Raw genomic sequence first — 10,000 nt, forward strand, 5'->3', positions numbered from 1 at the left:
TTTTTTATTGTTATAATAACTGTATAAGAGCATAAAGGACAAAAGAAATCAATCTGTTCTACGATGCAGAAATCCCAGCTAATGGAAGTAACTTCAGGTCGCGATGGCAACTGATGCTCCAGGTTCATTAGGATCTGAGATAATGTCTGTGAAAATGTGAAATCCTGACCAGTCAGTTCTTTGTCCCGTTTAAGACAAAAAGCATCGTTTGACTTTCACTCAGAGGCGTCTTCATGGCAGACACGTCACTGACTTCACACTTACAAAAGACGGTGATTTCAACGTATTCCTGTTGACTTTTAACAAATTGAAACATTATTTCACATATTAAAGCTGAGATTAAAACGATTTAAAGAGAAGATTCTGATTAAAGGTGTTTGTTGGTTTATTTACATCCCCATTAGCCGTTCTTCCTGATCACCAGGCTGTAAATGCAGAACACTTTTCACAAGCAAAAAGGATTTACATACAACATTCGCCATGACAATAAAATCTAATAAAATAATATTAATAAACACAATCAATACATAACAGACAATAACAACAAAATACCACCCACTCAGGCTAAACATGAAAGATTAAATATATATATAAAAAGTCTCATATGGCTCATAAAATACATAAAATTAAATTCACTGGAAATTTATTCAGATTTTTATTAGCTGTTAAAATCAGCTCGTCTTCCTGGAGTCTATCCAGCAAGCTGCCATTCGACATATGAATGAAATTAAATGAAAATACTTTACACATATATATGTGTATATATATATATATATATACACACATATATATGTGTATATATATATATACACACACACACATATATATATATATATATATATATATATATATATATATATATATATATATATATATATATATATATATATATATATATATATATATATATATATATATATATATATGTGTATATATATATACACATATAAACAAAGAAATCCTCCTCTTTGTTTCATCCAATGAACCAATCTGTGAAGTTGCTCTCAGCTGAAGGGAGGAAGTGCTGGTTGACCCCTCCCAGACACCTGTCCCAAACACAAGAACAATGTTAAATATTAATACGATGACAAAAGCAACAAGACACCAACACAAACAAGCCGGGATGCAGGTGCAGCACGTTTCCATGGCAACAGAAATAACACAGTAAAGTTAAAGGAATTATGAAATTAAGGGAAATGTAAGGGACAAGTGGTGAACAGTAGCAGTCTCACACACTTTGTCACACTGTTATTAATCTATTATCTGAAAAAAATAACTTTAATAAGTAATCCTGAGGAAATGAGCTCCTTCTCAGTCAGCTAGAGCAGTAAAACGCTATATTGGTCTGATCAATAATAATTCCATTATATTACATTTTACAACACTAACCAGGAAGTTTTTCACATTATGACTTCTACTTTATAACAACGTAGTCTACCTTTAGTTCTGCTCTTTTTCAGTTTTGCTCTTTGTTTTAGATTGTGATATTTGTACTTTAATTAAATGATCCTAATTAAATCTTAAACAACCCTAATTGCCCTGCAATCGACTGGCAGCTTGTCCAGACCTGTCTCTTGTCATGTTCGGTTTCTTGTTGTGTCTCTTAGTTCTGGTTTTCTGTTTTAGTTTGTAGTTTTCCTGGTTTCCTTATGTCTAGTTTTCTGTTTTAGTTTGTAGTTTTCCTGGTTTCCTTACGTCTAGTTTTCTGTTTTAGTTTATAGTTTTCCTGGTTTCATTATGTCTAGTTTTCTGTTTTAGTTTATAGTTTTCCTGGTTTCATTATGTCTAGTTTTCTGTTAGTTTGTAGTTTTCCTGGTTTCCTTACGTCTAGTTTTCTGTTTTAGTTTATAGTTTTCCTGGTTTCATTATGTCTAGTTTTCTGTTAGTTTGTAGTTTTCCTGGTTTCCTTATGTCTAGTTTTCTGTTTTAGTTTGTAGTTTTCCTGGTTTCCTTACGTCTAGTTTTCTGTTTTAGTTTATAGTTTTCCTGGTTTCATTATGTCTAGTTTTCTGTTAGTTTGTAGTTTTCCTGGTTTCCTGATGTCTAGTTTTCTGTTTTAGTTTGTAGTTTTCCTGGTTTCCTTACGTCTAGTTTTCTGTTTTAGTTTGTAGTTTTCCTGGTTTCATTATGTCTAGTTTTCTGTTTTAGTTTGTAGTTTTCCTGGTTTCCTTATGTCTAGTTTTCTGTTTTAGTTTGTAGTTTTCCTGGTTTCCTTACGTCTAGTTTTCTGTTTTAGTTTGTAGTTTTCCTGGTTTCCTTACGTCTAGTTTTCTGTTTTAGTTTGTAGTTTTCCTGGTTTCATTATGTCTAGTTTTCTGTTTTAGTTTGTAGTTTTCCTGGTTTCCTTATGTCTAGTTTTCTGTTTTAGTTTGTAGTTTTCCTGGTTTCCTGATGTCTAGTTTTCTGTTTTAGTTTATAGTTTTCCTGGTTTCCTTATGTCTAGTTTTCTGTTTTAGTTTGTAGTTTTCCTGGTTTCCTGATGTCTAGTTTTCTGTTAGTTTGTAGTTTTCCTGGTTTCCTGATGTCTAGTTTTCTGTTTTAGTTTGTAGTTTTCCTGGTTTCCTTACGTCTAGTTTTCTGTTAGTTTGTAGTTTTCCTGGTTTCCTGATGTCTAGTTTTCTGTTTTAGTTTGTAGTTTTCCTGGTTTCCTTATGTCTAGTTTTCTGTTTTAGTTTGTAGTTTTCCTGGTTTCCTTATGTCTAGTTTTCTGTTTTAGTTTGTAGTTTTCCTGGTTTCCTTACGTCTAGTTTTCTGTTAGTTTGTAGTTTTCCTGGTTTCATTATGTCTAGTTTTCTGTTTTAGTTTGTAGTTTTCCTGGTTTCCTTACGTCTAGTTTTCTGTTAGTTTGTAGTTTTCCTGGTTTCCTGATGTCTAGTTTTCTGTTTTAGTTTGTAGTTTTCCTGGTTTCCTTACGTCTAGTTTTCTGTTAGTTTGTAGTTTTCCTGGTTTCCTGATGTCTAGTTTTCTGTTTTAGTTTGTATTTTTCCTGGTTTCCTTATGTCTAGTTTTCTGTTTTAGTTTGTAGTTTTCCTGGTTTCCTTACGTCTAGTTTTCTGTTTTAGTTTGTATTTTTCCTGGTTTCCCGATGTCTAGTTTCTGTTTTAGTTTGTAGTTTTCCTGGTTTCATTATGTCTAGTTTTCTGTTTTAGTTTGTATTTTTCCTGGTTTCCTTACGTCTAGTTTTCTGTTTTAGTTTGTAGTTTTCCTGGTTTCCTTACGTCGAGTTTTCTGTTTTAGTTTGTAGTTTTCCTGGTTTCCTTATGTCTAGTTTTCTGTTTTAGTTTGTAGTTTTCCTGGTTTCCTTATGTCTAGTTTTCTGTTTTAGTTTGTAGTTTTCCTGGTTTCCTGATGTCTAGTTTTCTGTTTTAGTTTGTAGTTTTCCTGGTTTCCTTATGTCTAGTTTTCTGTTTTAGTTTGTAGTTTTCCTGGTTTCCTTATGTCTAGTTTTCTGTTTTAGTTTGTAGTTTTCCTGGTTTCCTGATGTCTAGTTTTCTGTTTTAGTTTGTAGTTTTCCTGGTTTCCTGATGTCTAGTTTTCTGTTTTAGTTTGTAGTTTTCCTGGTTTCCTTACGTCTAGTTTTCTGTTTTAGTTTGTAGTTTTCCTGGTTTCCTGATGTCTAGTTTTCTGTTTTAGTTTGTATTTTTCCTGGTTTCCTGATGTCTAGTTTTCTGTTTTAGTTTGTAGTTTTCCTGGTTTCCTTACGTCTAGTTTTCTGTTTTAGTTTGTAGTTTTCCTGGTTTCCTGATGTCTAGTTTTCTGTTTTAGTTTGTATTTTTCCTGGTTTCCTGATGTCTAGTTTTCTGTTTTAGTTTGTAGTTTTCCTGGTTTCCTTATGTCTAGTTTTCTGTTTTAGTTTGTAGTTTTCCTGGTTTCCTGATGTCTAGTTTTCTGTTTTAGTTTGTAGTTTTCCTGGTTTCCTTACGTCTAGTTTTCTGTTTTAGTTTGTAGTTTTCCTGGTTTCCTGATGTCTAGTTTTCTGTTTTAGTTTGTAGTTTTCCTGGTTTCCTGATGTCTAGTTTTCTGTTTTAGTTTGTATTTTTCCTGGTTTCCTGATGTCTAGTTTTCTGTTTTAGTTTGTAGTTTTCCTGGTTTCCATATGTCTAGTTTTCTGTTTTAGTTTGTAGTTTTCCTGGTTTCCTGATGTCTAGTTTTCTGTTTTAGTTTGTAGTTTTCCTGGTTTCCTGATGTCTAGTTTTCTGTTTTAGTTTGTAGTTTTCCTGGTTTCCTTACGTCTAGTTTTCTGTTTTAGTTTGTAGTTTTCCTGGTTTCCTGATGTCTAGTTTTCTGTTTTAGTTTGTAGTTTTCCTGGTTTCCTGATGTCTAGTTTTCTGTTTTAGTTTGTAGTTTTCCTGGTTTCCTGATGTCTAGTTTTCTGTTTTAGTTTGTAGTTTTCCTGGTTTCCTGATGTCTAGTTTTCTGTTTTAGTTTGTAGTTTTCCTGGTTTCATTATGTCTAGTTTTCTGTTTTAGTTTGTAGTTTTCCTGGTTTCCTGATGTCTAGTTTTCTGTTTTAGTTTGTATTTTTCCTGGTTTCCTGATGTCTAGTTTTCTGTTTTAGTTTGTAGTTTTCCTGGTTTCCTTATGTCTAGTTTTCTGTTTTAGTTTGTAGTTTTCCTGGTTTCCTTACGTCGAGTTTTCTGTTTTAGTTTGTAGTTTTCCTGGTTTCCTTACGTCTAGTTTTCTGTTTTAGTTTGTAGTTTTCCTGGTTTCCTGATGTCTAGTTTTCTGTTTTAGTTTGTAGTTTTCCTGGTTTCCTGATGTCTAGTTTTCTGTTTTAGTTTGTAGTTTTCCTGGTTTCCTGATGTCTAGTTTTCTGTTTTAGTTTGTAGTTTTCCTGGTTTCCTTATGTCTAGTTTTCTGTTTTAGTTTGTAGTTTTCCTGGTTTCCTTACGTCGAGTTTTCTGTTTTAGTTTGTAGTTTTCCTGGTTTCCTTACGTCTAGTTTTCTGTTTTAGTTTATAGTTTTCCTGGTTTCCTGATGTCTAGTTTTCTGTTTTAGTTTGTAGTTTTCCTGGTTTCCTGATGTCTAGTTTTCTGTTTTAGTTTGTAGTTTTCCTGGTTTCCTGATGTCTAGTTTTCTGTTTTAGTTTGTAGTTTTCCTGGTTTCATTATGTCTAGTTTTCTGTTTTAGTTTGTAGTTTTCCTGGTTTCCTGATGTCTAGTTTTCTGTTTTAGTTTGTATTTTTCCTGGTTTCCTGATGTCTAGTTTTCTGTTTTAGTTTGTAGTTTTCCTGGTTTCCTTATGTCTAGTTTTCTGTTTTAGTTTGTAGTTTTCCTGGTTTCCTTACGTCGAGTTTTCTGTTTTAGTTTGTAGTTTTCCTGGTTTCCTTACGTCTAGTTTTCTGTTTTAGTTTGTAGTTTTCCTGGTTTCCTGATGTCTAGTTTTCTGTTTTAGTTTGTAGTTTTCCTGGTTTCCTTACGTCTAGTTTTCTGTTTTAGTTTGTAGTTTTCCTGGTTTCCTGATGTCTAGTTTTCTGTTTTAGTTTGTAGTTTTCCTGGTTTCCTGATGTCTAGTTTTCTGTTTTAGTTTGTAGTTTTCCTGGTTTCCTGATGTCTAGTTTTCTGTTTTAGTTTGTAGTTTTCCTGGTTTCCTGATGTCTAGTTTTCTGTTTTAGTTTGTACTTTTCTGTTTCGCTTTGCTGTTCATTAACTCACCTGGTCTCATTAGTTAAGTCATTCCACGTGTGTCTCGTTCTGTTTGTGTGTGTACATTTACGGCTTGGTTCGCTGTCCACACCTCCGCCACCGTAATGACACCTCTCGCCCAATGATTACTGGGTTGGACACCAGTTTCCTGTGACGCTTAACTGGAACAAGTGTTCAAGAAAATGACTGATTGATCCTAATTCACCATATCCTCTCACAGCAACTTGTCTGCCTTTTAAAACAACATCAGCAAGTGTAGGATGAGATTTATCCATCACTAGTACAGCTGGATGTTCTAAAGGTTTGGTTATAATAATAACAATAATAAAGTCATCATAAAGTAAAATCTAGACATCAGAACCAGGTGGTCGCGGTTCTGTTATTTTACCTTGTCTCGTGTGTTTGTTGTTATTCCAGGTGAAAAAGCAGGTGATGGAGGAAACGCCTGTCCTGACCAGCTGATGTTGTCTCTCATCTCTTCTCCGTTGGCAGCTCAACTCCTCACTGCAGCTGCAAAGTTTTTATTGTTCAAATGACTTTATTTATTGATAAAAACATGAAATAATTATTGTGCTTAAGTCTTTTAAGCTAGCATGCATCATCAGTCTTGTATATACAGTTGTGCTCATATGTATTCATCCACCTTCATTAAAGAAAAGCTGAATTTACAATAATTTGCAAAAATATAGATTAGTAATATAAAACACAGTTTTTTCATTTAATTGAGTTGAAGAAAGATAAAAATAAAACCAAAACAAAAACAAATGTGTCCTGGACAAATTAGAGCACTTTTCTGTTGAACAGTGGGACAAAATACCTGTCAACAGGTGCAGAAGTCTGACTGAGAGGAACAGAAAACACCTGACTGGAGCGGAAACATTAAAGGATTGTTCAACTAAATATTAGTTTATGAGTGATGTAATATGTAATGAATTATCTTATTTGTTTGCTTAAAAAAAAAAGTATTTCTATTGAACCAGAATTAGTAAATAATGTCATGATTTTCATAAAATTTTGATTTATTATTACTTTAGTCAATTTCAGCTTATTTTACAGGCAGCTGTTTATTTCCTTCTTTAATGAAAGGGTATGAATATGAGCACACCTATAAAAGTACGCCGTGTATTTTGTGTTTTTCAACTCAGTTCAATTCAATTTTATTTATATAGCACATTTAAAACAGCCCCTGCTGACCAAAGTGCTTCGGAAAATACAGATAAAATGATCTAAAATACAATAAAAATAGAAAAATAAAACTCGGGGTGATTAAACTATTAAAACCTCCTAATAAAATAGCAATAAAACAAAATGTGAGTAAAAATACAAAAACATAAAATAATACAAAAAACAGCATAAAAACCGTATAAAAAGCCAAGGTGTATAAAAAGCTAGTTTAAATGAAGAAAGGTCAAGGAAAAAAGATGAGTCTTTAGTCTGGGCTTGATTCGGCCTACAGACTGAGCGGACCTGACAGACAGAGAAAGACTACTGGGTCTGGGTCCAGCTACAGCGAAGGCTCTGTCCCCCCTGGTCTTTGGACTAGATAAGTTGGGCACTTATCTAGTCCAAAACCCCCGTATCAATGACACTGTAAAATTTTCACAGCATGAAAAATACAGTAATACACATCAAATTACATCACAATGAAACTTAAACAGCATACAGTCGTAATACACACAACTGTGTGTCAGCTTGGCTTTTGGAACAACCAACAAGAGCTGATCGGCTGACCTCTGGGCTCTGGGAGGGACATAGGCCTGCAGTAGATCCATAAGACAGGATGTTCCCATGGAGTTTAAACACTTAAAAACATTCAATAAAACTTTAGAATTTGCTTGAAAGGCAACGGGAAGCCGATGGAGGATGTAGAGTACTGGGGTGTTTTTGTTAGGAGACGAGTTGCGAGTTTATGTACATTCATTAGAAGAAGCATCCAGTGCAAACCTGAGTGCAACATCACAAGTTTATTTCTAGGACATCATCAGAAAGTGTTTCTCACATCTGAACAAGAACTAGACATATACAGCACTGTGCAAAGTCTGGATCAGCATAGCTCTACATTCTGCTTTAGACTCTGCTGTAATCTTTTTTTAGCAACAGGTTGCCACTTTTCTGAAGGTGTTTACTGTGTTTTTAGACATTTGCTGCTTCCTAATTCATTCTGATGATCATCTGTATCAACTTTAGCTCTCATCAGTCAGTAATGAAATAGATGTGACGTTATAATGCAGTTTTCATGGACTGAAGGCCTCCAAAAGCAGACTGAAGGAGTCCAGAGATGGTAGACACTTGATTTAGTAACAATATGAAAGGTTACAGCTCTGACTTAATGAGCTGATACTAAGAAAATCATATTCAATTCAGCTTTATTTGTACATCTCCACTTCACAACAAAGTCCTCTCAGGGTACAAACACATCAGTTTGAGCCTAATTATAATAAATATCCCAGCAGATTACATCAAATCACACAAGTTGGTCTGCTCACACAGATTTCATTCTTTATCCAAAGTGTGAATAGATCACGCCACTCTCCTGCAGACAGAAGTGTGAATCGATCTTACAGGTTGTAACCAAACACCAGGTAACAAAAGGAACAGAAATCACACACGGTGATGTCATGACAGCTTAAATCTGTGCACACAAGGCGTTCTCATCTGTCCAAACTAAAAGCCTTCATGCCATCAGTTTTTTTCTGACAGGCAGTGGAAGGCAGGTTACAGTGTTGCGTTCAGGAGCTGATTTGCCCTCTGACCTTTGTGACATCACATCCTTAGGATTTATGAAAGTTTTTTTTTTCACTGCTGCAGGAATTGGAAAGCCTCACACACATGAATAGTCTTTTCTGTGTTTTTTTTTTTTTTTCCATAATAAAGCACTGTGTGAGTCCTGGGTTTGGGCAGCTCAAACATGGTGAAGTCTGGCTGGAAGATTAACATGTAACTAAAGGTTTAAAGCAGCTAATTTAATACAATGAGGCAACGTACAACGTTCCAGAGATAGGCTTTGGAGTGGTTTTAACAGGGAATATCGACTATTTCCACAATTATTTGTAGAGTATGTTTATTAATGTTCTTTTTTAAATCATTTTGTGACAAAGTGTAGTTTTTCTGTTGTACGAGTAACAAATATAATCAATATTTTAACCCTTGATATTGTTTTGTGATCAGTTTGTATATATAATTTAGTGAAAATTATTCCCAAACTGGAATTAATCATTTATTTTTTAATATGAAGATGTTTCAGTGTCGTTTGTTTTTCAAGGATTTTCAGATTAGGATTAAAAAAATCAAGCTATGACAGCCAACAGGTGATTTACAAGAACTTAATCTGATTCTTCACACTTTATTACAGCAAATTAAAGTAACGCTCACATTATACATTTTCAGGAATAATGCAGGGTGAGATTATTGGTTCATTGGAAAGGTAAATTTACTGTTACTGTGGTATTTTATTCTCTGAAGTCAACATCTTCCACTTTAATGGCAATAAAAAATTAAAACGTAATTCTGCTGTTGTCTCAGTCCACCAGCAGAGGTCGCGCTCCGCATGATTCACAGACAGGGTGGGACACTGATGCTCTTTAAACTTCTGTTTAGAGACCAAAACAGGAATACCATTTACATGACACAAAAATATGACAATGAGCAAAACAAAACAAACAGACTTCTAAATAGGCTTAAAAAAAATAAACTTAAAATACAACAATAATATAAGGTCACAAATACAACATGTTTTATCACAATTAATTTAAAGTCACATTTTAAACATTTGCATCACTCAGTCACAAACAAATTAATAGCAAAATGGGCTAAATGTCAAAGTCGTGCTTCTGACTCTGTCATGCATAATTCATATCACGTCAGGCAACCAAAACAGCGGATTGCGCATGCGTCACAGGTATTGTGGGTAGTTGAAAATAGAATTTTTAGCCATGATTGTAGTCCTTAACGAGAGGACTCAATGTGACGCAATGCTACATTCAAAGACAGTTTCTAAGGTCGGACGTTTTTTTGGTTTAGAGGCGTGAATAGATAATTTATTCATCATTCACTTCCCATACAGCTTAGTGCAATTCAGGTGCATGGCTCTTTCAGGACTATATTTGTATTAAAGATTATGTTGCCTATTATGAAACTAAAAAATAACATGAATTAAAGTGAATTAATCAAGAAAAAAAATGAAGTAAAAAGTTATGAACTACACATTTTTATAAACTAAAATACTATCCTTTTTTCATAATTATGTGAGTTTTAGGAGGGAAAAAAAGTTCCAGTCTGTCATGTATAGTTGACCTAGCTGAGACAAGAATATGGTAATATTATATAGCTACATAAAGATTTAAACTGATTTTTAAA

At 33.9% G+C, this 10,000-nt stretch overlaps 1 protein-coding gene across 1 annotated transcript in view; it reads left to right on the forward strand.

The window, feature by feature from the left end:
- Positions 1-6,180, forward strand: part of LOC306770977 (uncharacterized protein) — a gene marked incomplete at both ends in the record, with an annotated part of 10,896 nt that extends 4,716 nt beyond the window's left edge. Inside the window, one exon of the mRNA XM_079259997.1 lies at positions 6,062-6,180. Coding sequence (XP_079116123.1) covers positions 6,062-6,180 — 119 coding nt within the window. The remainder of the gene's footprint in view (positions 1-6,061) is intronic.
- Positions 6,181-10,000: the final 3,820 nt, after the last annotated feature.

The sequence above is a fragment of the Telmatherina bonti genome, assembly GCF_933228915.1.
Source record: "Telmatherina bonti genome assembly, chromosome: 20".
NCBI lineage: Eukaryota > Metazoa > Chordata > Actinopteri > Atheriniformes > Telmatherinidae > Telmatherina > Telmatherina bonti.